The sequence below is a fragment of the Neovison vison genome, chromosome 1, assembly GCF_020171115.1.
Source record: "Neovison vison isolate M4711 chromosome 1, ASM_NN_V1, whole genome shotgun sequence".
NCBI lineage: Eukaryota > Metazoa > Chordata > Mammalia > Carnivora > Mustelidae > Neogale > Neogale vison.
Window position 1 is genome coordinate 214,125,542 of NC_058091.1, and position 27,371 is coordinate 214,152,912.

A 27,371-nucleotide genomic window follows, 5' to 3' on the forward strand; every position below is an offset into this window, starting at 1 on the left:
ATTGTCAGTTCCCTTGGAGGACAGTGAGAAGAGGATTTCTGCATCCTGCTGCCTAGACCAGTTAGTGTTTTTTATGCAAACACTACAAGTCTGCCCTGTGCTCTAAATAATTCTATTCCAGTAGCCCAAGTTCTACTGGCTGTGAGAAGTCTAAAGTGATTTAGCTCAGCATTTGCTTCTGCAGCACATAAGATCATTATTTTCTAATGGTAGTAAATGAGGGGACTATTCAGGAAAGCAAAGCACGATACCAACATTCTTACATATTTATTCATATTTGTATCTGTGGATGGAAACTTTTTCCATGCTACAAAGTTTTATTAAAAACAAGATGCTACAAATCAATATAGAATAGCTATAGTTATTGCTTATTATAAACAGAGTAACAAACTGAAAATAAACCAATGCAACTACTTTGGTATACACAGACATTCAATGGTTTTCCGCTCTAAGACTGATATGAACACCACCATTTTAATTCATTTCTGGCATTTTCCCTAGAGATACATTTTTTTTTTCTTTTGAGATACAATTTCTTATTGGCCATTGCTTTGTGCTTCTCTTACAAGTTCTGGTTTGTAGCATACCAAAGAATTACAGAAAACTGTTTTTCTACCAAAGGGGGGCTAGTTGCCGCCATGTGGTCATCTATATATTACAATGAAAAAGAAGCAAGGTACAAAAATTAATGCACGTTGTGCACACAGAGGGTGTCTGCGTGTGTGCGTGTGTGTGTGTGTGCGCGTGTGGTGTGTGTATGTGTCTAATGTGTGCTCAAGCCTGGGAATACTGACTGGTATGAAAGGCTTTTAACTAGCTAGTCATCAAAATCATATACAATAGCCATTAAGAACTCAATTAGCAGCATGTAAATCACTGGGGTTGGTTACTCAAAGACTAGACAAACATATTTCTTGGATACTGTTCCCACTTGGGTTTTCCAGTTCATATGGTTCCAGCTGGCGGTACTCAAAAGTCACACGATTTATGTGTTTTCCGCTGGACACCATGCGCACCACCGTGTTGTCACAGCCGATTTTCATTTGAGCTACAGTTCATGAAAAAGTAAAAGTTTCCCTGCAGGTTAGAAACCATACAAACCATTCTATCGACAAGATCATTTAAACACAAGGAAAGCAAGGGGATGTAGCTTCTTCTCACATACTCAAGCCATGCGCCTGCCATCAGGTGAAACGTTCTGTTTTCATTTTTATTATAATATATAATTAATTGTAGAATACCGGAAGTGAAGTCAGGTTTCCTCATGTGCAAAAACATTTGTTAGCCAAATAAAACTGGCTAGAAAGAGGAGTTAAGAAAATCACAGGGGGGAAAAAACCAGAAAATCATAAGCCCCAAATGGTGTCCTTTAGACCAGGGTATGAAACTGGGGCTTCATACCTATTCTAGTTGTAATTTCAACATTCCTCCCACCCCCAAAGGTAGCCTTAATCAGTCAATCAATTTTTCTATCCTGTTAATGAGTCAGCTACAGGGGCCCTCTGTATCCCACAAAAGGAAGATGAGGCAACCCGCATGACAAGACACCTTGCTTTTCCCCCTAAGGGAAAGTGGTCTTGTCTGGAACAATTTTCTTCTTTTGCCAAATTTCTTGCACACGCCCCCCCCCATAAAAACCTTCCATTTGGTACAATGCCTTGGAGTCCCCTCTGCCTGCTAGAAGGAATGCTGCCCGATTCATGAATTGTTTAATAAAGCCAGTGAGATCTTTAAAATCCATTCAGTTGAATTTTTGTTATTCAACAGAGACAATAAGATGTCTCTGCACTTTTATGTTCTTCATGTTCTCCTTCCTACCAGCAAGGCTTCCACAGTAAAGGCAGTGAAGAGAAGCCAGCTGTCTACTACTCTGCACCTCTGCTGTAGTTGGGGGGTCTCAGCAGGAACAGTACCGCCCTCTAGGGACAGGTTGGAAATTTGCAGGGGCAATTTTTGGTTGTCATTATCTGAGGATGCAAGTGGCATTTAATGGGCAGGGATAGAGGATGGAGTATACTGCTGGATTTTGTGTTGACTAAAGAAATATCACCTGTTTATCATTTTCTGAGCCTAGATAATAACCTTATTTACATGTAACCAAAAAACCATTTGCACAGTTTAGATATACACTAAAATACTTATTTTTGTTCTATTGTTATTTGACAGAAAGAGACACAGCAAGAGAGAAGACACAAGCAGGTGGAGTAGAAGAGGGAGAAGCAGGCTTCCCGCTGAGCAGAGGACTTGATCCCAGGACGGGGCTCAATCCCAGGACCCTGGGATCATGATCTGAGCCAAAAGCAGCTACTTAACAACTGAGCTACCCAGGTGCCCCTCAAGCTGGTTCCAGACATAAGATTTATCTGCCCAACAATAATTTTTTCCGCTGTTTTAATTTTGTCTGTCTTCCGCTCCCTGGCTCCTTGTCTCTGTCAGGCCTGCATCCCGAGGAACACTAGCATTACTATTGCATAACAGGTACTTCACAAACCTGCGCCTGGGTTCAGAGGAAGTAAAACAGTCATATACTTACCTGAGGTAAAAGTCAATTCAGAGATATTATAAATATAAATCCTATAATTACTTTTATATAAGAACCTGGGAGTCTAGTTTAAGCTTCTATGAGCAGGTCCAAATTTAATTTTCTTTAAATGATTTGGAAGGTTATTCTTTTTCTGTTCTTACTCTAAACCTCGACATATGTAACATGCTCCATTTCCTTTGTTACTGTGCACCTGATTTACTTATTATGTGACATAACTGCACCAAAATTCCTCTGCCTTCAGTTACCTAAATTTTAAGGCAAGAGCATTCTTCAGACCTTAATCTACTCTTCTTCCCAGAGCAAACACATCTTCTCGCAGATACCCTCCAGGATGGAAGGATCCAGTGCTTCAGAGAACACAGTAAGAGGCAAGCCAAGCCACATGTACTCACAGTTTAAACCAGCAATTCCCAGCCCCCCTCACCCCACGTGACCATGAACCAATGGAAAACCTTCACTGATCCCCCACAAAGAATATCAGGGTCTGGGCGCCTGGGTGGCTCAGTGGGTTAAGCCGCTGCCTTCAGCTCAGGTCATGGTCTCAGGGTCCTGGGATCAAGTCCTGCATCGGGTTCTCTGCTCAGCGGGGGGCCTGCTTCCCTCTCTCTCTCTCTCTCTCTGCCTGCCTCTCCATCTACTTGTGATCTCTCTGTGTCAAATAGATAAATAAAATATTTTTTTAAAAAAAAGAATATCAGGGTCTGCTTGGCATGCTGTGTATTAAACTGGTCTTTCATTACCAGTGACCATTTTTCAGTTTCAGAAGGTATTTCTGTTTTTATAGTGGTCTTTCATAGGCCAGCTTTGCCCTTAGACATTGGGGACATTCAGCAGTTCGGAGAATGTCTAATAAAGCATAACACTTTTGAATATATGTACTATGAATAATACACAGATATACATATATGGAAAAGTTATTTAGTTATCTATTGCTCCAATATTTTAAAAAGATATTCCTTTATTATTATACTCTTACTAATTGGTGATACATCTATTTGAAGCATAGTTTTCAGTTAGTAAACTTGTTAGTCTCTAGAGGATGAAAGCAGGCACCTTTAAGAAGGTAGAAAGAGCACAGAACATAAAAATTGTCATTTGCATGGTTTTCTTAGGGTCAACTTTAAACATGCACCCATCTCTCTTTAGAGGTTCCTCCACCAGTGTCAGGTGTTTTGCTAATGCCTTCTCAATACCATACATATACTCAAATATAAAAATCCTTACATTGGCTCAAGGTGCAAAATGCAAGATTTTGGGGTTGAACTTGCCTTCCCGTGTATAAAAAATCTGAGGTGTTCTACTTGAGGGACTATCAAGTTTTATTAAAGGAATCTTGACAGGCTCATAAATAATAATCAAAGAAATAGCTCACCAGGGCCATGAAACGAATAGCAGAGGTCAGCCAAAGGCATCATCTTGGAAGGGTCCAGCCCGGGTCCTCCCAGCAGCTCCACAAAATCTCCTATTCCCCCACAACCTGCTGAGGGGTTCTAAGAGAATAAAGCAGTAGAGAAAGATATATTTCAACCAATTACAGAAGTCAAACCATTTGACCACCACACATTGATGAATTCCCTCAATCAGCCACTGCCACGTTGGCAGTGCCGTTTCATTGAACATCCGGGACTCCGGAAATGAAAAGACAGCTCTGAGAAACAAAATCGTAAGAACTGCTCTTCTAAATGAGTTGAGTAATCGTTTTCTTTAAATGTGCGTGCATATAAAAAATATATAATCTCAAGGACTGGAATGATGAAATGGGAATCTGTAAACTCCACATAAAATGAATGAAAATTGAATCTGAAAATGCTTTACTTTTTAAATCATCTGCACATACATATGGAATTATTTGCATTTCTTAATATATGCAGTCCATATTTATAAACAGGGCTTTCATACCAGTTCTTCCTTCAACTCACCTCTTTTCCACTTCTTTAGAAAGGACCTTTCCTGCTCTTGGGACAATCCTTATCATTTCTCCTAATGGGCATTTAGATTAGTTCTAAGAATATTAAAGAAGGAAAAGAACCCTCCTTTGGAGGTCAAGGTAGTTTGAACTACCAGTGTCTTTCTCCTCCCAACTAAAACAAATTTATTTCAAGCTACTCCAAATGGGAATGTATTCCAGGATGCAATCCACTGTAACTGTTTTCCACTTCCCTTCATCCTTTCCACATTGCCTTGTCCGCGGCAATTCCTGCACTTCACTTTTCCACACAAATAAAGCAGCCACTCTCAGAGGTTGCCCCTTGGGTCACCCATCTCCTGTGATCAGGTCTGCTGGCCTCGTCGGCATGGTCCCCTTTGCCCACAGGGCCCACACTTAAAAGGGCCCTGTGCTAGGCTTAAGGCTCTGCTGTCACCTGAAGTTCCTAATAACTCTAAAATAAAGGCCTCTCGTTTTCCTCTTGCACTGTCCCGCAAAATTACAGTCGGTTTTGCCTGTGATCCTCTTCTTCGCTGAGACATACTATTGAGAGATCTAGTGCAGAGTGGCAAGGTGCACAGAGGTGAACCAGGCAGACCCTGCCACATAGGGCACAACATCTAAAAAGAGAAAATGTGGGGCTCCTGGGTGGCTCAGTTGCTTGAGCGACTGCCTTCGGCTCAGTTCATGATCCTGGAGTCCCAGGATCAAGTCCCTATTAAGTCCTGCATCAGGCTCCCTGCTTGGCAGGGGGTCTGCTTCTCCCGCTGACCTTCCCCCTCTCATGCTTGCTCTCTCTCATTCTCTCTCTATCAAATAAATAAATAAAATCTTTTAAAAAGTAAAATAGAAAATGTTAGGGACGCCTGGATGGCTCAGTCCATTAAGCTTCTGCCTTTGGCACAGGGTTCTGGGATCAATTCCCATGTCAGGCTCCCTGCTCAATAGGGAGGCTGCTCCTCCCTTTCCCTCTGCCGCCCACCCCCGCTTGTGCTCCCTCTTGCTATCTCTCTCAAATAAACGAAATATTTAAAAAATAAAATAGAAAATGTTAAACACACACACCTGCATAAACACACACATTCAAACATCTAGAAGACACTAAAATGCAACTAGAACAGGGCAACAAATTAGGAGGTAATATAATACCAACTGTTTGGATAATACAAGGAAGGAGGTGGGGACATACATTTTTTAAGTGCCTAATATATCCTGGTTCCTATGCTTAGATGCTCTACACATAATTTCATTCAATAATGAAACAGAGGCTTAATTAGCCCTCCTGTGTACAGGGCTTATGTTCTTGTATGAAGAGTTGAATGAGAGATGAAGGGAAAAAAAAATCTTAATTGTCTTTCCCTTCAGGAGAGGATGTCCAGGGGTAACATCCCTTAAGACTAAACTTTCCACTACGTTCTTCAGGTTCTAAATTTTAGTATGAGGTGGTGAAGGGGAAAGGCAGACCCCAGAGGGAAAAATGAGAAGTAAGGAAGTTGGGAAGAAGTAGGAGCTAAGATGAGGGGAACCAAGCAGAAACAAAGAAGTTGGACACACCTGTTCCTTGACATTCAGTGACTTTACTCTGCTCTTCCTAAACCTCTCAGCTAGTCTTAGGAATGAGAAGTACTACCCTACCCTGCTGTGTTCAGCTCCTCAGTAGTGAGCCCCTAGAGTTCTCTGTTGAGGTTCTGGCTACCTGGACCAAGCCATTACCTTCTCTTGCCTAAACTGTGACAATGGCCCTCCCTGCACCACTCTGGCCCCTACAGCCCATTCGCCAGCCAGAATGGCCTTTAGGTAATCCTCTCCCTCCCTCCATGGACTTCATTAATTAATGTGGTCACAAGATCAACAATTCCCAACCACCTTCACTGGACCTGAGCATAATCAAATAGATTATGTCACTTTCCTGCCTACACACCTTCAGTGGTTTCCCACTCCACTTAGAATAAACCCAGACTCCTTCATATGCCCTGCTGGGCTCTCCACACCCTGGCTCTGCCCTGTTCCTTGATGCTGTCCAGTATCTCCCCGCTCCACCTTTCTTTCTATTTCTAGGACCCAGCAAGCCCATTCCTCCCTCTGAGTCTTTGCGTTACTGTCCCCTGTGTTCCAGGCTTTTCCAGTGGCTGCTGGGTCCTTCCTACCTATCACTCACATTTTCCCCTAAACGTCTCCTTCTCAGAGGTTTTCTTCCCTGACCACCTTACCTTGAGGAGCTCCCCGCCCCTCTCTCTACTCCCTTGTGGATCGCAGCGCTCTGCCTCATTTTCTGTTGGGCACTCATCACTACTCTGAATGCATTACACTTCTGCTTATCTCAACCCACAAGAATGCAGGTTCTGTGTGAGCAGGAGTGTGCTGTTCCCTGCTCATTTCCAGCATCTAGAATAGTGCCTTGAACATAGGAAGACCTCAAAAACTATTTTGTAAAAGAATAGATGCCTACAGCACTGCAGACTTCAACAGGTTTTCGAGCGGAAACACCGAGATTACTCTTCACAGCCAAGAACAACTGAAGTGCAGATCTCCCAACTTGGGATTGTGCTTGCCATCTTCTGAGGTATACATCAGGACAGGCATACAATCTCAGGCCAAGAGGGCTATGCCAGGGGGTGCCTGGGTGGCTCAGTGGGTTAAGCCTCTGCCTTCGGCTCACCTCATGATCTCAGGGTCCTGGAATGGAGCCCTGCATCGGGCTCTCTGCTCAGCAGAAGCCTGCTTCCCTTCTTCTCTCTCTCTGCCTGCCTGCCTACTTGTGATCTCTCTCTCTCCATCAAATAAATAAAATAAAATCTTTAAAAAGGGGGGGGGGGCTATGCCAAAGACATCTGCTTATTCTGGTCTTTACCAAAGGATTATTTTCTTCTACTAAGGCCCAACCAAAAAAAAAAGAAAGAAAGAAAAGACATAGGCACTGGCCCATGAAATTAGGGCTTATTGGAAATTAGATATACACCTTTTTTCAGTGCTGGTCCTGTTAGTTTGGTTTTCACTGAAATCTGCCTGATTAGGAACAATGACTGTCCTTGATGTCAGCAAATATATGAGCTACCTTAACCTAGGAATATGGGAAAGTGAAAGGAAGTGAGAATGACTCAGAGCAAAGAAGCCAGCAATGCTCTCTCCCCTGACCCAAAAATGTGGTCAAGCTCAGCATTAATTGTAAAGTCCATAGAGAAGTTCATGGAAATACAGATTGATGGAGATTCTCAACTAATATTTTCATACAAAATATATTTAATTAAATGTGATGTAAAAAAGGGGGCGCCTGGGTGGCTCAGTTGGTTAAGCGTCTGCCTTTTTGGCTCAGGTCATGATCCTGGGATCCTGGGATCCTGGGATCCAGGTCTGCTGGGGCTCCTTACTCAGTGGGGAGCCTGCTTCTCCCTCTGCCTGCTCTTCCCCTGCTTGTGCTCACTCTCTTTCTCCCCCTCACCACCCTAACAAATAAATAAATTTTTTTAATGTAAAAAAAAGTTTAAAAAATCTTCAAAACTTTACTGTATTTTGTAATATAAAAAATCCAATTTTGTATTTTATGCTACATTTAGCATTCCTTCATCACAGAGTTCTGTCACTGAGATACTTCCTTCATGTGATAAAAAATTCCAATAATCAGAAAAACAGCTGTGTAGATGACTCACACTAGGTTCTGCTAGGAGAGAATTTTTGTAAAAGAGGCAAGTACAAGAGAGTTCAATTGTAATTATATGCCACAACTTTCCTAACTGAAAACATTTCTTACATCACAAGAGAAGTAGTCAAGTAATCGGAAGGGGCACCTGAGCACTCAACATGCAGCGTAAGGGAAATAGAAGGGGGCTCTCATCAAAGCAGCGAGGGCAAAGCGCATGAGGGCCTGAGAATCAACAGAAGGATATGTTCTTGCACTTCGCTAATGTCTATGTTTGCTCTGAATGCTTCCTCCTCTGATAAAGCTGTGGCCTTAGTAAATGACTGACAAGTAAGAAAGCAACCTACCTTGAACTGCAGACCATGTAAGTGTCCCAGGGTGAGATCTGATATTTTGATGACCACGGGATAAATTATGGAGAAGCTGCAGTTTTGACGCAAATGTGGGACGACCAGGGTAAACCTTCCACTAGGGGTTTGGGAGATCGCATTGCAGGCTTTGTGGAAAAACAAAGTCACATTTTCATTATTTGGTATGCTGGGTGTTCATAGAAGTTTATCCTATCCTTATTCTAGGCTCCTATTCACAGTCTAGGGACCTTGTGGGCTGGACAAGAATAGATATCACAAGGGCAGTTTGGAGTCGGGAAGGAGAAGGGATAAAAGTCACCAGGGAGGTATGGACATTGTTGGAAGGTCCTAGGTGGCAAGGAGACTTCTGATCCCAGTCTCAAGGAGTTACCTTGTTTACAACAATAAATTAATAACCAGACATAAATTAATAATCAGTCAAACAACACTAGCTAGTAGAAGTTCTAGAAACACTTCATTAACTAGTGTCCAAATTTGAGCTGTAAATCGGAAAGAATAAAAACTCAAAGGTGAGGCCAGAAGTCAAACCCTGCCTGCCTGAAACCTACGTTCACTGAACTTGGAACCGTAGTGATATTTTTAAAATAATGAAGTCAATAAATAAAAAAATAGCTACAAAATAGGCTGAGAAAAATAGAAAGCAAATTTATGTCTGAATAAATATTTCCTGGGTGTTAAGTGATAAATTGACTAAAAGGTAAAATATTTTTAAAGGTAAAATATTAATGTTTAACTTTATCATAAAACTTTCTGATTTGTTTTGTATCTCAAATATACACTTATAATACATTTATTCTCTTAACTATGAAACTGGAAGTATCAGAGTTTTGCTGATCCTGGGCCAAAGATTTCTAATTGATCAGAATAGGTCAGAATTCTTCCTTCCTATGTTTAATTTACACTTAATTTTAAATTTAAATTTAAATTATACTTAATTCCAAAAGGAACTGAAATCCCTTGGTGATTCTAGAAGATTTCTGATTTCTAACCATAAAAATATAGGAGAAACATTTCATGTTGCTTTCTAGGGTTATTCTGCTCCAGTCCTCAAAAACGGACTTTTGGAGGCTTCTTTTTTAAAAAATAAAAATTGGAAGGTAAGTCAATACCTTATTCTTTGGCAGATTAGACCCTTTTCTTCCACCATTTGAAGTGTTAATACAATCGTATGTAGCAAAAAATGAGCAATTTTTTTCTTTTCCCAATTTAAAAAAATATAAGCAGATGAACGAATTCATTTTGATTAGAATAACGTGTTTTAGGCCTGGGCTGTTCAGCTTTATAGCATCTATGTGGGTATCCAACAGAAATGAAATAAGTTAGAGTGGTGGGCTCAGAATTAGAAAGCAATGTAGAAGTCCTTCAGCCTAACCCTCTGCTTAGGACATGAAATCTGTCTATCACATCCCAGATAAAGCCTTTGCCTAAATATTTCTAAGATGGTAACTTCAGATCTGATTCCTCAAGCTAATCCCAGATTAATGGAATGACTCAGAGTTGGTCACTGAATCCACTGTAGTGCCTCTGAAGATCAAAAAAAGACTAAAGAAAAAAAATAAAATTTTACTTCCTAAAAACCAATGTCCTACCTCCCTGCCAATATCCTAAAAACTGTTCATTGATTTTCAGAGTAATGAACAGGAAATATCCTTTAGGTCATTTCTAATGGCAAAAGAATGTCCATTCAAATCATTCTTCACTTCAAATTTCTTAAGGCCGTTGCAGTCACACTACCTTTGAAAAGCAGACCTGACACTCCGTCCAGGTGCCGCCTTCCCACCTGGAAGAGAGGGAATCCACTTACGAAAGAGGTTGGGATCTGTCCTTATGCTGAAGGTGAATCCGTTTCCTGGTTCATGAACCCGGAAGAAGATCATGGCCACATTCTGGGAAGATCTGATGCTCCTTCGGCTTAGACCACTGTCACAGAAATCTATGTACCGCTCAGTTGTGGGGAGAGGATGATCCTGGGAACTGGGGAACTTCTCCCCCTTGAGAATCCAACCATCAAATACCTTCCGACAAAAAACACAGACATAGGTGATCTTTTCCATCAACTCCTGAAGTCACAGCTGTGTTAAAAAGGGGGGGAAGTTCCCTAGCAAGGAGTCTTCCGGTATAAGTGAGTGACTGACAGCCTGCACTCCCCTGCCCCCTTGCTTTCCATCTATTTATCTATCTATCTATATTCTTACTATGAAGGTGATCTGCAAGTATTACTAATAATGAGTTTTCTCTTCATAAACCTTAAAGAATCCAAAGTAAGTAAACTTTACCATACTCTATAATTTTGGCCTCCTTGGTAAATGAAACTATAGACAATATACATTTTTATCTTGGTCACATTTCCCACACATCCCATTTCCAGAAAAATTCCACACAAGCATAATCTGGATTTCAGCTACCTTCTCCACCTCAATATATTAACAAAATATCTCAAAACTAGCAAAAAAAAGCAAACAAACAAACAAACAAAAAACTGGAGCAGCAACTTTACCTACTTGTCAAAGGCTGTAATGTGCCCATTTCCCTCATTTTGTAACACTTATTTCATATTAAACTATCAAGAACTACTTCAACACTCAGACAGCAATGACTTCTTTTCCTTCACTTTGGTTAAAGTTTGCGATTAGATAAAAGGTCAGAGTCTACTGACAGTACTCCCCCAGATCAGCACAGGTCTCCTCCAACTAAAAGAGTCCAACCGAGCTCACATTAGCAAAATCACCAGCTACAAATGGCTTCATGACCCAGACGTCTTCTAAGGAGTTTGCCAGATTCCAAAATAATTCCACCTGGGAGGTTCTAATCATGACCATCGTAATGGGACTGAGTAGCTGACGGGTCAGACTCACGGAGACCAATGAGGACTGGGGATGGGGTGAGGTTGGGGGACTCGTCCTCGCCTCCCAACGGCCTCAGACCCCCTCTCAGCCTCCGTCCCAGCCTCCAGGGCCCTCCTGCTTCCAAACCGGGTCACCCCGGCATTGAGGACGACCTCCGTAAGCCTGGAATGCCCCGCACAGACGCGGGCTGGCCTTCTAAGCTGGGCTGGCCCTCCAGGTGGCCCCAAGCTGCGGGGCGGGCAGTTTGTATCAGTTTTCCTCACACAGCGCGGCATGCCGCGAGTTCAAGTCTTTGGAAGCGCGGGCTCCCGGGAGCGCACCGAGGGAAATTTAAAGCCCTGCGGCTGTCAAGGCGGGAGACCCTCAGGTGCGGGGCGAGGTTCGCTCCGCGGGGCTGTTCGGGAGAGGCCTCTGCCACTCCGGAACGAGCTCCCCGCCCTGCACCCCCACTCTGGGCACCGCACCCCGACCGGTCCCCCCTCGGGGCCCCCGCGGCGAGCGCTGGCGGGTGGCCTCACCTTCAGGAAGTCGCCACCCTGACAGTCGATGGAGACCAGGTCGTAGTGGATGGTGATGAACTCCTCGGGCTCGGCGATGAGGAAGGCGGCGCAGTGCAGCTGCGGCCGGTCGGCGGTGAAGGTGAACTGGCCCGGGAGGCTCAGCATGTCCAGGCACCCTGCGGGAGGGCGTCAGGGGGGCGGGGGCTACAGCCCCCGAGGCGCCGGCCCCGGGCAGCCCGTCTCACGTGCCCGGTTCCCGGGTCTGCAGCGCCCAGCGCCGGACTCCCCGACCCCCGCGGGCGCGCCTTCGGCTCCAGTGGGACCCCGAGATGGGACTCGCACTCCACCCCAGCCCCAGCGATGCCCGGAGCCTCCTGCCCCAGCGCAGAGCCCAAGCTCGCCACCTCCCCGCTGCCCGCGGACGCGCACCGGCAGCCCCGACTCACGCAGAGCGCGGCGGTACAGAGGCTCCCCAGCCAGCTCCCGCTTCAGGTTGGCGCCGAAGAGCAGGAAAGGGTCGTGGTCCGTCGCTTCCCGCAGCTGGCAAAAAAAATGAGTCAGTCGGGAGAAGTTCAAGAGGTGGGAAAGGGCACTGGCAGTGGGGCCCTCTGTCTGCCCCACAGCAAAGAGAATAAAGTGGCGGGATCAACGTCTCCCGCGTCCAAAGAAGAAAAGGGCTTAGATCCTTTCCGTCAGACCGGGGCATCCCCAGGGGCCAAGGGAAGGACCAGGGCATCCTCAGCCAAGAGGCAGGGAGGAAGACCAGCCAAGGGGAAACCAGGAGAAGGAAGGGGCAAAAGACAGGGAAGAAAGAGCTAATCCCAACAAACGCAGCTTATCCACCACCCCTCCTCAAGGCTGGACACACACACACACACACACACACACACACGCTGTGATGGGGTCAGTCTGGAGATATCTCACCTCTAGGTACCGGTTCTCCCCTCTTAGAGCCATCAGGAAGATCAGAACGAAGTGATACTGAAGTTTGAAAGAAGGAGACATGCTGGCCTGGCTTCTGCAGCTGGTCTGCTTGGCTCTGAAGGTCTCAGGCTTTGCTTCCCACACCTTCGCCCAGGCTGAGAGCTAGAAGCTGGTAGGGTCCCTTTGCTGGGTCTCTTTTATAGAGCAGTGAGGAGGGGGGGCTCTCTGCCCCTTAACTGATCTGAGCTCAGTAACCATGGGTTACCCTGTCTCAGTGACAAAGTGCGTGCTGATGACGAGGGCCCCCTTCTCAGTCACAAATTTTCAGAGTGGTCCAGCATTATTCACCAAGAATGATTTCAGGCTCTTACAAGTTATTGAACTAAACTGTGGGAGCGAGAATGAGGTAAGGCTAGAGAATAAAGGAGGGCATTTTGCTGGATCTGCCAAATGCTGAATTATCTCTTTCTGTGGATATTTAGGGAATTCTCGGTGTTGCAAAGCAAAGTGACAAAGTTAAACACATGCATAAAATAGCCAAACACTTATCACTTTATCATGTGGGCTTGTCACAGAACCTTGGATGGAATCATGCTGGAAACTACCAGAAAATATAGTATTCATGCAATTGTTCATGTCTCTCGAGGTGTTTTTAGTTCCAAAAAGAAGCTGAAGTCTGATTTTGCAGAAGATGGCAATAATGCAGCTCAAGCTTTCTTTCTGTCCCTTTGTCTTTTGTGCTGGTCCAGTTCCTTGTAAGCATTTCCCTAATGGAAAGGTAACTCAGGCATCTATAAACCTCTGGATTTTAGCCAAGTTTTATCATTTAGCCCAAATGTATACATGGTAGGACACACTCCTGGGCTGGCTAACGGTGGCCATGACCTCGGCATCCATCTGAACCACTGAGGGATGAAGTCATTCTATTTCACACCTTCAAATACTTAGATAATTTTAATACTCTGGTAGAAAGAACTGCCCAGAAGCTTTATTATAATTGCTTATCAGCAAATGTATAGGGCTAAACAAATGACTTAGAGATCCAGAAATAAGTATCTTTGGTGATTAGACAAGACAGTTGCTTCCCGTTTATGTCAAATTTTGTGGGAAATATTGGGGATGCTAAAATTTTGGTTTTCCTGTTTATATGCAAAGCAAGACAACTACAAATTCTAAAAACATCATGTTGTTTTACCTCTCTCTGCCTGGTAGAAAATACTACCCTTAGCTTTTGTTGTCATTAAAATTAGTACAAATAATGGGAACATAATACAAGTTTTCACTCAAGGAAATGGTTTATTTTTAGTTTGTAAATACTCAAAATTAAGCAGTAATTTACCTAGTGGTATTGGAACTTGATGTTTTCATATTTAAGACTGTCTGTGCTCTAAAGGGGCTGCCTCTTTGTTGTGTAACCAGGAGGCCTTCCTACTATACTCCAATTTTGGAAACAGTCCTCAAGACCACAAAAAGCCTGAAGGGGAAAGATACCCAAAGGTCATGAAACCTGGGAACCATGTTCTTTTCCCCATCTTGGGACTGTTTAGATGTCTGAATTTCAGAGATGGTATAAAGAAATCTTAGAGGAATAACACAGACAAATAAATGGCTTAAGACCAGCTTCCTTGGCCTCAAACATGCCAGGCCATCTTCAAGTCTCCTTCCCTCACTGTCCCTCAGTGTTCCTCAGGCAACACTCATCCCACATGCCATGGGCCCTTTTGCCTTTTCTGTCAACCTAGCTGTGTTCTTCGCCTGCTCCCAGGATTAAGCCCATCACTCAGCTTGGAGACTCTTGTTTATCCTATTTTGGAGGTCTGGCTTTGGTAGCATCACCATAGAGATGGCCTTCTCCAACCCGCCCCTTCACACTTCATCAAGGAAGTGGAAATCAAAATCACAATGAGGTAGCATCTCATATTTGTTGGAATGGTTAAAATAAAAAATACAAGAAACAACAAGTGGAGAGGATATGAAGAAAAAGGAACCCTCATGCACCATTGGTGGGAATGTAAACTGGCATAGCCACTGTGGAAAACAGAATGGAAGTTCTTTAAAAATTTAAAAATAGAAATATCACTTGATCCAGTAATTCTACTATTGGGTATTTACCTGAAGAAAATGAAAACATTAACTTGAAAAGATACATGCACCCCCTATTTATTGAAGTATTAAATGTACTAGCCAAGACATGGAAGCAACCAAAGTGTCCACCAACAGGTGAATAGATAAGGAAATGTGGTATATATACACAACGGACTATTGCATAGCCATAAAAAAAGAATGAGACGGTGCCATTTGAGGTGACATGGGTAGACTTAGAGGGTATTATGCTATGTGAAATAAGTCAGCCTGAGAAGGACAAATACCATATGATTCCATCAATCAATCAGTCAATCAAGCCATCAATCAACAAACAAAAAACAGATTCAGAACTGTAAAATATAGAGAATAAACTGATGGTTGCTGGGGGCGGGGCAGGGTTGGGTGAAATGGGTAAAGGGGATTCCAGTTATGGAATGAGTAAGCCATGAGAATAAAAAGCATAGCATAAGGAATGCAATCAATGATATTGTAATAGTGATTTAATAGGACAGATGGTAGCTATACTTGTGGTGAGCAAAGCATAATGTATAAACTTGCCAAATCACTAAATTGTATACCTGAAACTAATGTAACGTTTGGCTACTACAAAAAAAAAAAAAAAAAGAGTAAGTAAAGTATAAAATCTAGAACTTATTGGGGAAAACTAAGAAGACTGAACAGGAGGACAAAGAGAAGCCAGGTAGCCATTCTCTATGAGCAAAAGTATAAAAATGGATGAAAGCAATGGGAGAGTAATTTGGATGAGACAGAAGAAAAGTTTCTGGAAAATAAGTAGGTCTATATCCGTAGACAAAAGATAAATTATTTCATGGATTGATTTAGTCATTCAAACAACTAACTTAATATTTCAAAGCCATTTGTTCAGCCAATTTCACTGGTTATTTTGAAATACAATCTTAGTAAACCCAGAGTCCCTAGGCATTCTGGTTGGAAACTATCTGCATATTCACCTCCATTCTCTGGACATGTCTTTTTTTCTCTCCATATTTTTTGAGACTTTAATGTTGATGTTGATACAATCCCCGATCAATGCTTTTAAGGTCTTAAACTACTGTTGGGTGATGTTAAGACATTCTTTTTGTTAAGTAGGATTAAGACATTTTTTTCTTTCACAAACCCCCAGAGCAAACTGTCACTTGTGTCAAGTCTGAGGGTCAAGGTGGCCACACAATATAGATTCATATTCAGTTCATGAACATGGGTCATGGGGCAGGATTTCAAATTGTGCTCAGGCTGAAGAGGCTCACCGAGACAATTGCTAAGTATGCAGAGGGGACTTTGTAGTCACCCACATGGTTGGTGATGTGATTGCAACAGCCAAGTGTAAGCTTCTGCAATATTTTAAACACTGAGGTATCATGAAAAGCAGAGGATTACATAATCCCAAATCTCTTTTTATTCTAGGGTCAATCCCAAGACCTCCTTAAGTATTCCCTGCTTGTAGTAGTAAACTTTTTCTTTTGTTAATTACTTCAATAGAGAACACCACTGATTCATGCTTCCAAAGACCTTCCTTTTCCCTTTCCTGACTGATATGTTGAAAAGTTGGGAAATGGTACATACAATTGAGTTCTTTAAGAAATAAAGATGATATGGGGTGCCTGGGTGGCTCAGTTGGTCAAGCATCTGCCTTCAGCTCAGGTCATGATTTCAGGGTCCTGGGATTGAGCTGCATGTTGGACTCCACCCCCCTTGCCTCTCCCCCTGCTTGTTCTCTCTCTCTCTCTTTCTAATACATAACTAAAATCTTTTTTAAAAAAAAAGAGATAAAAATGACTGAATAAAACTCACTGTTGGCCAACGACACAACAAAAAACTAATTTTCAGTTGCATTCAGGATGACTTGCTATTTGAATGACTCTGGCTGGTTTTTTTGTTTGTTTGTTTGTTTTTTTAAAGATTTTTTCTTTATTTATCTGACAGAGATCACAAGTAGGCAGAGAGGCAGGCAGAGAGAGAGGAGGAAGCAGGCTCCCTGCAGAGCAGAGAGCACGATGCGGGGCTTGATCCCAGGACCCTGGGATCATGACCCGAGCCAAAGGCAGAGGCTCAACCCACTGAGCCAACCAAGTGCCCCGACTCTGGCTGTTTTTTAATGCAACCATTTTTAATAGATAAGATTTGTTTTTCAGATGTTTTTGAGATCAGGAAGGAAGAAACTAAACAAATACCCTTAGGGAACTATTAAAAACCAACCCTTGAATGAAACCCTCATGTGTCAGTAATTTCCATTCCAAATCCATTATCTTCTTTTGTTCTACTTAAGATGACCAACAGTGATATGTGGAATTTAAGAAACAAAATAGAGAATCAGAGGGGAAGAGAGGAAAAAAATAAAACAAGACAAAATCAGAGAGGGAGATAAACCATAAGAGACTCTTAATCATAGGCAACAAACTGAGGGTTGCTTTGAGAGGAGTGGGATGGGAGGGATGGGGTAACTGGGAAATGGACATGAAGGAGAGCACATGATGTAATGAGCATTGGGTCTTTCATGCAACTGATGAATCACTGACCTCTACCTCTGAAACCAATAATACATTATATATTAACTGAATTGAAATTAAAAAAAAAAAAAAAGATGACCAGCGGTGAGTAAAGATTAGAAATTTGGGGGGCTGAAAGGGACTAACACCAGGTTTGAACTTAAACAAAAGGGGAACCATCAGGACACAGACATCGTGCACACTGCATGGGCAGAACACTGGAGACAAGGATTTGAATGCCTACTTTCCAGTCTCTCTGCCTCAGGCTGCCTTCCCCTCCTACGTGCGGTGTCTGTGGCAGGAAAGTGGCCACCAACCATTCCTAAGCTTTACATGTTACCATTTGACAAATAAAAAAAATACCCTGAATCAATGTTCTCATCATTCCCAGTCCATACAACTTTGTAGGAAAAGGCTCAGAACCCAGGGGATAAGATCCTGTCATAACATGACTGGTCTCATGACAGCCGTGTGGACAGAGAAGGGAAAAGCAGTTTTCAGAAGGGATGCTGACTTCACAAAATAATAGGGATCTTCAAAAGACTGAAAAACAAAACAAAACAAAAAACCATGATTTAATGACCTCTTTGATCATATGTCCTCTCACCTGTAATATGATGATCTACAATGAGTATTACTTTAGGAATTCAATAGTATATGTCCCACACAAAGGAATGCTGCCAAGCAGTGAAGATAGGAGAAAATGAGAGATTAAATGATCTGCCCAGATTATCACTATGAGTCAGAAACAAAGTCTAGACGCAAAAGATCTCTCTATCACCAGCCAGGTAATTGATCCTCCTTCAAAGGCAAGAGCCCTGTTACTTAACCCCCCAAATTTTATTTTGGGTTTTAAAAATGACTATGCTAGCAGCAAAGTGTGAGATGGCACAGCGCAAAGCAAGATACTAGCAGATCAATAAATACAAAGGAGACTGGGGATTGTTGGCGTTTGCGCGTTGGCTTCCTCGACTTTGGAGTGACATTGTTATCTCAACCTCCTTTAGGCTTACTCCGAAATATGCCATGACTAACATCTAGCTGATAGGTCATAATGAAATGCAATTTAATAATCCCTCACTGCCTGCATCAAAGGGAAAAGTACAGCCGGGTCCAGAACCGCTGGTGTGTTTGTCATTAGGTGGCGGTGACGCGCACAGGCACGTCGCCTCAGCCTCTTCTCTGACGGAAGAGAAACGAAGTGGAAAGAGTTTCATTTCTTGGTGCCTTAAAATAAACCTAAAGGAGAAACGTCTGCCTGTTATGTGGAGTGACAGGAGATGTTCTAAATAAGGAAATCAGTAGGGATAGCTGTAAGCTAGGCACCAGAGAGGTGTGTGTGGAGCCCTCTGAGCACACTTTTGTGAGACCCCTGCCAGTGGCCAGCTTGCTTCCCCCCTCTGACAGCCTTTCCTTTTCCCATTTCCCTCCCTTCCTCCCCTCCTCCCTTTCCTCCCTCCCTCTTTCCTTCTTCCTTCCCTCTTCTTCCCTCCTTCTTCCCACCCTCTGTTCCTTCCACAAACTATGAGCAACAGACTGAGCTGCTCTACATTCATAGTATTTTATATACAACCTGACAACCCTTGATCATATTTTATTCTAACTTTTAATAGAGCTGTCTTTGACTCTAAATATAAACTTCTGGAAGTCTGGCCCTATGGCTCCTCCCTCTCCGTCCTCAGCACACACACACCTGGAATTCACAGATGGTACCTAAGAGCAAATTGAGGGGAGCGGCTTCCGCTCTTCCTACCAAGTTATAAATTAAAGAACTGTCCCCACTACAATATGGGCTGAACACATCCAAAGATATGGCCGCAGCCACGTTTTGAGAGTCAAAAGGTAAAGCCCAGGGAAAGGGAAGAGAGGAGGGTTGTAGCCAGTCTCAGAGTTGGCTCTCAAGGACCGCAGCTGGCTGTGTAGTGTGGTAGTGAGATGGTGAGAAGGTAGAGGGGAGCTGGAAGGACAGAGCTGGGGCACAAAGACTCAGTCATCATGACAAACAATTTTACAGTGTAATACATAATAAAATGAAAATTAAAGCCATGATGAACAAAATATCAAAGCTTTAGATAAAGACACCCTTGGTCCTAGTGATATTTCCTTTTGCCTCAGATTCCATTCTGGCCACACACAGCACTGTGGAGACAACAACTCACAGGAGTGATCAAGAACTGTAGCGCTTTCATTCTGGTTCCCATGTGTGTCAGCTATGGAGTGGAAGCAAAAGGGCTTTAGATTCAGTGTCCCAAGTCCCAGATCACTGACTGAGAATTTGGACAAGTTGTTCACTTCATCTCTAAGATGAGGAGGTGGGTGTAACAGCCAGGATCATAGCAAGGAACAGATGGCACTCTCAAATGGGTAATTGGGGGGGGATTAATAAAAGGACTATAAAAAGGTGGGGGGCGGAGGGCAGGGCATCCACAAGGCAGGGGACAGTATTTCAGAACTGAGAGGAGCTGTTGCCCCCTAGGTTATAGCCTTGGAGGCCACAGGTAGGTGAGAGTGGAAAGAAGGGGTCAAGGGAAGACATCTAGCCTCAGAGGTCAGGGGGTTCCTAAGGTCCTATGATGGCTTTAAAATTTGTCTGAAATCCTCTGATGCTCCTGATACAATGTGATTAATTAAAAAAAAAAGTCCTTTACCTCTGTGAGCTTTGTCTCATAAACCCATAACCCAGTCTAATCATAACTAAAATATCAGACAAATTCCAGTAGACAGGCATCCTACAATACACCTGACCTGTATTCCTCATAACTGACAAGGTCATCAAAAACAAGGAAAGTCTGAGAAACCATTCCGATCAAAATTCCACCGGCATTCTTCAAAGAGCTGGAGCAAATAATCCTAAAATTTGTATGGAATCAGAAGAGACCCCGAATCGCTAAGGAAATGTTGAAAAACAAAAATAAAGCTGGCAGCATCACCTTACCTGATTTCAAGCTTTATTACAAAGCTGTGATCACCAAGACAGCATGGTACTGGCATAAAAACAGACACATAGACCAGTGGAACAGAGTAGAGAGCCCAGATATGGACCCTCAACTCTATGGTCAATTAATCTTTGACAAAACAGGAAAAAATATACAGTGGAAAAAAGACAGTCTCTTCCATAAATGGTGCTGGGAAAACTGGACAGATATATGTAGAAGAATGAAACTCGACTATTCTCTTACACCGTACACAAAGACCAACTCAAAATGGATAAAAGACCTCAACGTGAGACAGGAATCCATCAGAATCTTAGAGGAGAACATAGGCAGAAATCTCTTTGATATCAGCCACAGCAACTTCTTTCAAGATACGTCTCCAAAGGCAAAGGAAATAAAAGCGAAAATAAACTTCTGGGACTTCATCAAAATCAAAAGCTTCTGCACAGCAAAGGAAACAGTCAAAAAAAACAAAGAGGCAACCCACGGAATGGGAGAAGATATTTGCAAATGACAGTACAGACAAAAGGTTGATATCCAGGATCTATAATGAACTCCTCAAACTCAACCCACATGAAACAGACAAACACATCAAAAAATGGGCAGAAGATATGAACAGACACTTCTCCAATCAAGACATACAAATGGCTATCAGACACATGAAAAAATGCTCATGATCTTTAGCCCTCAGGGAGATTCAAATTAAAACCACATTGAGATATCACCTTACACCAGTTAGAATGGCCAAAATTAGCAAAGACAGGAAACAACATGAGTTGGAGAGGATGTGGAGAAAGGGGAACCCTCTTACACTGTTGGTGGGAATGCAAGTTGGTGCAGCCTCTTTGGAGAACAGTGTGGAGATTCCTCAAGAAATTAAAAATAGAGCTTCCCTATGACCCTGCAATTGCACTCCTGGGTATTTACCCCAAAGATACAGATGTCGTGAAAAGAAGGGCCATCTGTACCCCAATGTTTATAGCAGCAATGGCCACGGTTGCCAAACTGTGGAAAGAACCAAGATGCCCTTCAACGGATGAATGGATAAGGAAGATGTGGTCCATATACACTATGGAGTATTATGCCTCCATCAGAAAGGATGAATACCCAACTTTTGTAGCAACATGGACGGGACTGGAAGAGATTATGCTGAGTGAAATAAGTCAAGAGAAACCATCATAGACAATAGGACCCTAAGGAGAGATGACAACTAAGTGTAATCGCTTAAAAAATTAGCTCTTCATTCTGTTCATACCTGGTTATGACTTGGTTTTTCCTCAGCCTCCTTCACTCTGGCTTCCGGCTCTACCAGGCCACAGAAACTTCCCTCACTTAGGGCATTCCCAATTTTATATTGGCTGATCGCTTCCATTATTCCCTGCCCTCTTTGCATTTTTCAACACTTTCTTGTTTTCTTTTTTTGGAACTCTTATTCCTTGGATTTTAGGTAAAGTTGCTTTTCTAAAAAAGTCAGACAAATACTAACTCTGAAAACACCAAAAAATGATTTAAATGCTAATTTCATATTACTGTGTACACACTCACCCACACAATTTTGTGGCACAAAATTCAACAGCTGATTTTGTCTTTGCATCTTAAACATTAGAAGGGCAGAATCAAAGAAAAACTAAAAAGTATTTTCCTTACAAAATCATTTCTCTCTCTGTTAATTTGAAATATATGATTGTAAAGAAGCAAATTATTTGTAATTGGGGGATATGAGAATTTGCACTTAAAGTTATTGGCTATGCTTTAGGGAGGCAACAGGATGTGGAAGACAAAGCTACAAATCCTGAGATTTCAGGTTTAGGTTTAGAATACTTTTTGGGGGGCCACTGGGTGGGTATGTCAGTTAAGTGTCTGACTCTTGATTTTGGCTCAGGTCTTGAGCTCAGGGTCATAAGACTGGGATTGAGTAAGTCAGGCTCCATGCTCAGCAGGAAGTCTACTTCTCTCCCTCTGCCTCTTCCCCTGGCTGGGGTGTGCTATCTCTCTCTCTAAAATTAAATAAATAAACCTTTTAAGAAAATTGAATACTTTTTTGTGTGATGGGCAAAGGGATGAAGGCACATTCAGTCAGCTTAAAGGCATGAGGTGCTTGTACAACAGGCTATCTGTATGGAAAACATACAACTTGATCCCTACCTTACACCATATACAAAAATTAATTTGAAAGGGATCATAGACATTGACATAAAAGCTAAAACTATAAAGCATACAGAAGAAAAGGTAGGAGAATATCTTTGCAATCCTGGGAGAGGCAAATATTTCTTAGGTTACAGAAACACAAACCATAAGAGAAAAACCTGATAAATTGAACTTTATCAAAATTAAACATCTCTGCTCATCAAAAGACACCATTAAGAAAATGAAAAGACATGCCACAGAATGGGAGAAAATACTATAAATTCATATATCTGACAAACCAATCATATAAAGAAAACAATTCTATTTTTGAAATGGGCAAGTGCCGGAGTGACTGAATGGCTCGGTCAGTTATGCATCTGACCAGCTAAGGTCATGATCTCGGGAGTCCTAGGATAGAGCCCCACATGAGGCTCTCTGCTCAGTGGGGAATCTGCTTGTTCCTCCCCCTCTGCCCCCTCCCTAACTAGTGTGTATGTGTGTATGTGTGTGTGTGCGTGTGTGTGTGTGTGTGTGTGTGTGCATTCTCTCCCTTTCTTACTCAAACAAAATCTGTAAAAAAATAAAATAAATAGAATGGACAATGCCCCAAAGAGCCACCTCATAAAGGAAGGTATATAAATTGCCAGTAAGGGCATGGGAATGTGCTCACCACCACTAGTCAGCAGGAAATGCCAAATAAAACCACAATGAAACACCACTTCACATCCACTGAAGAGCTGAACTAAAACTAAAAGAAAACCTCTGATGACAGGTGAGATTTGGGGAGAGTCGAGGCCCTGGAGCATGGAAGCTCCATGTTCTTTCCCCATAGCTTGCCCTATGCATCTCTTCTGGCTTTGAGTTACATCATTTCATCGTAAACCAGTAATCTAAAGTTCACCATTCACGAAATGCAGTGTGAAGACATCAAAGCTCATGTGCAAAGAAACTAATTCAAAAGTCTTTTTTTTTTTTTAAAGATTTTATTTATTTACTTGACAGACAGAGATCACAAGTAGGCAGAGAGGCAGGCAGAGAGAGAGGAGGAAGCAGGCTCCCTGCTGAGCAGAGATCCCGATGCGGGGCTTGATCCCAGGACCCTGAGATCATGACCTGAGCCGAAAGCAGAGGCTTAATCCACTGAGCCACCCAGGCACCCAATTCAAAAGTCTTAAAACCAGTGTCTCTGGGCTCTAGCCAGGCCACTAAGATTTATGGCCTAAAGTAGAGGCAGAGCAGTGTGCCCCCACCCATGTCATTGTGCAAAATACGGAAACATCTGGAAGACTACAACAGCACCAGTGTCAGAAAAATGAAAAAAGAAGACCTGGGCTATGTCTCATTTCCCAGATATTATTCAAGTCCTACAGCTAGGTAAATACAAGGATGACATAAAGACCTACTCATTTCTAACTTAAAAAGAAAACATTAACTTTCAAAAAAAAACTGACATTTAGAAAAATGTAAAGGCAAACGAAATGTAGTGTACTTATGTAATGGAAAAGTACTCAGCAATAAAAAGAAAGAACTACTGATCCATGTGTCAACATGGATGAATCCCAAAAAGTTATAACAAGAAGGGAGAAGAAGTCAGACAAAGAAAGTACATGCTTCATGTTTGCAATGTTCTGGAGTTTAAGCTTGGGAAAACCATTTTTTGGTGCTAGAAATCAGAACAGTGTTTGCCTCTGGGGTTGGTGACTGATTGGGCACAAGGAAACTTCTTGGGAGGGAGAAAATGTTCTAGATCTTGACTGGGATGGTGGTCCCATGGTGCATATGTTTGTCAAAACTCACAGAATTGTACAGTTAAGATCTGTGTATTTTATCATACATCGATCATACCTCCATTAAAAATACTGGGGGATCAAAATCATGGTGAAAAAACTGTGTGATACCTTCTAAAAGTTTCATGAGAGATGCCAACACTTTTGTTCCCTGAGGAAGGCTATTGAGGAGTAACTAACCTCTAAGGTAAAAGTAAGAGAAATTAGAAAAAGGAGGAGGGAATGAGAGAGCAGAGGATACAGAACAGGAATGAAAAGGAGACCGGGAGAAAGAGAGAGGGAAGAAAGAGGTCTTGGGGTGCCTCTCATAGTCCTATCCCCGTGCTATCTTCTGAGATGGCACCAACATTTTTTGAATTGTAAAATATGTAGGGCATAGAGAATGAGTGTATTAAGTGCACATACATAGTTTCAATGAGAATAATTTTGAGATGTATTACCATCCATATTCTTACCACTGGGTTTAAGAAACAGAACACTACTGGGGTCTATTCAAGTTGGAACCCCCTTATTCTCTGTTACAGGGACCAAGTGATTATCCCTTACTTCCTATGGTTGTGGGTCACCTCGATACGTATCCCCAAGTGTTATATGGTTGAAGTCTAAAGCCTTCAGGAACAGGTGTAAATTTCGCCTGTAAGGAAGCCTTTTCTAATCTCTTATCTAGAAGGGTGAAGTCTGAGTGCTGGTGTTCTAGAGCCAAACGGAAAGATCTAGATGGGTGCACAAGATCACTCATCTCTTCTGCTTTTGGTCTGGTGCTAGAATTTCAAGTGTCTGGTGTCTGTAGTACAGAGACCATCTGCAGAGAATGAACCTTTAAACTTCTAGGGGGGGCAAAGCAGGGGGATGGATAACACGCTCAAGGGCTGAGAAATGAGAAGAAACTGCATCTTGAGATCTACCAGGCTTTCAGCAGTGTTTACTTTGATGCCTTCCCCTCCTCCTCACGCCCTCCAGCATGTCTGTCATGACCAATTTCAGCAGCCATCCCTTTGAGTGGGTTGGTCTGTAGCCTCCCCCACTGCTTTCCTGGAGACTAGGCTTTCTCTAGCCTCAAAACAGCTTTTCTTCTCATATCTGCTTCCTGGCTTCTGAAATGTTGTTGCTGTTGTCTTCTTTATAGCTGACTCTCCATCCCCTCCATCCCACTCTCCCTCTCTCTCTTCTTCCTCATCTCCACTTTGAACCTTTCTCTCTCTGCCCCCTCCCACTCCCCCAGGGTATATGTGTGAACCCATTATAGGAAATTTAATGGAGTTTTAGGAGAGAATGAAATTAGATGCTGAGTCCATTCTGCCATCCTTCACAATTACAAGAAATATTCATTCTTTTTTCTAAAATGTACACAGTAAAAAAAAATAATAATATAGGCAAATAATAATCCTTAATCCTACCATGTAGATATAACAATGATTAATATTTTGGTACTTATACTTCCAAGAGACAGAGACATAATTTTCCTTACAAAAATGAGATTATAGTACATATACTATTTTGCAGTATGATTTCTACATGTCATATATCACAAACCTGTTTTTATGTTATACATATACTTTTCTCACATCACTTAAATGGTATAGCATTCTACTGGCATGAAATTTTATCGAACCAGTCATCTATTGGTGAACATTTCTATTGTTTCTAATAATTAACTGTTGTAATCAAATAAATGTATAATTTAAAATTCCTTATTTTGGTTCTCTAGATTTAAAACTATAGTCTTAAATGGATCCTCACCATGGATTCCCTTTTTTTTTTTTTAAAGATTTTATTTATGTGTTTGACAGAGAGAGAGCACAAGCAGGGGGAGCAGCAGGCAGAAAGAGAGGGAGAAGCAGACTCCCCATCGAGCAGGGAGCCTGATACAGGGCTTGATCCCAAGGTAGATGTTTGACCAACGGAGCTTCCCAGGCACCCCCCTCACCATGGATTCGTAAAGGTGATATCTCTTTGAGTCTGGGATCAAGAATAAACCAACAGCAGGGAGAAGGTAAGACCATTTATAGTATTGGTGGAGAAATAAATCAGTTACTTTTCCTAAAGTCATGAACACTTGGATTTGGATGCCTCCCCCCCCGCCCGTATTCACCCATTCCCTTCTTTTCCATTCAGAAGAGCTTGAAAGGAAAAGCGGAAAAGCAGGAGGCACACTGACAAAGGGCTTGTTTTATTTATGAGGCTGAATGGTGGATTTTAGATCGCCACATATGGCACCTCCTAGCAAAACATGTCTGTCTGCGAAGACCTCTGGGTATTCTGAGAGCAAGAAGGGTTGAATTAATCTCAATGATGTGTCAAATTAGTGATCATATTAATTCCATATTGTCACCTGCTCTTTGGCAGGTTTGATAAACCACATGTTAAATTGATTATGCAAATTATCATAGGTAAATTAAAACATCTGCTCCACATATCATCAGATTTCAAGGTGAAAGTCTTCCTGAAGGTGAATTTTCCATCCCATACTAAATGTGGCATGTCCCCTGGTTACACTGTGCCTTGGTTTGCTGGCGTCTCAACTCTGCACTGGTATTTTCACTTTTTGATGCCACACATCAGATGCTGTATTTTCACAGCTATGAACAATAAGCTAGTTTGTTTTTCATACATAATGTAAGTTGACATGCTCCATAAAAATGAGAGTGAAAAATGCAGCATAACTATAAAAGATTTACCTTTTCAGTTCATAAAAGGGTAAGTCATGGGGCCGGAAAGGAGATACGGGGTGGACACAATAGAAAGCATCCCGGGAGAGCCACCTGCACACACAGGCTCTAAGAATTCCTGGAACCTTTTTACTCACTTCTTCCTGTTAGTGAGACCACCCGGCCCCGAGTGTGTTACTGGTCATCCGTTTTCTCAGTTACCATCACTTCGCAGCTGCACTTTCAATAAAGAAACATGAAGTAATACTCAAACTTTAGTTTTCCATAAGAATCAACTCAGGGGGCGACTGGATGGCTCAGTCATTAAGCATCTGCCTTCCGCTCAGGTGGGGATCCTGGGGTCCTGGGATTGAGTCCCGAATCAGGCTCCCTGCTCAGTAGAGAGCCTGCTCTGCCTACTTGTGCTCTCTCTCTCTCTGTGTCAAACAAATAAGTAAAATCTTTTTTTTTGTTGTTTATCTTAGTATTCTTTTTTTTTCCAATTTATTTATTTTCAGAAAAACAGTATTCATT

At 42.4% G+C, this 27,371-nt stretch overlaps 1 protein-coding gene across 1 annotated transcript; it reads right to left on the reverse strand.

The window, feature by feature from the left end:
• Positions 1-243: 243 nt before the first annotated feature.
• Positions 244-13,192, reverse strand: LOC122901123 (corticotropin releasing hormone binding protein). Its single transcript, XM_044240562.1, has 7 exons — positions 12,751-13,192; positions 12,273-12,366; positions 11,845-12,002; positions 10,285-10,495; positions 8,457-8,605; positions 3,918-4,035; positions 244-1,048 (listed from the first exon to the last, which is right to left on the reverse strand). Exons 1-7 carry the CDS (start codon positions 12,829-12,831, stop codon positions 891-893), a joined length of 969 nt encoding a protein of 322 aa, XP_044096497.1. The 5' UTR covers positions 12,832-13,192; the 3' UTR covers positions 244-890.
• Positions 13,193-27,371: the final 14,179 nt, after the last annotated feature.

Coding starts and splice junctions, on each gene's coding strand:
- LOC122901123 (XM_044240562.1), bottom strand. CDS start 12,831: ATGTCTCCTTCTTTCAAACTTCAGTATCACTTCGTTCTGATCTTCCTG. Junction 10,496..11,844: donor AGGGTGGCGACTTCCTGAAG/GTGAGGCCACCC, acceptor TTTTGTCGGAAG/GTATTTGATGGTTGGATTCT. Junction 1,049..3,917: donor CTATTCGTTTCATGGCCCTG/GTGAGCTATTTC, acceptor CATGAACTGTAG/CTCAAATGAAAATCGGCTGT.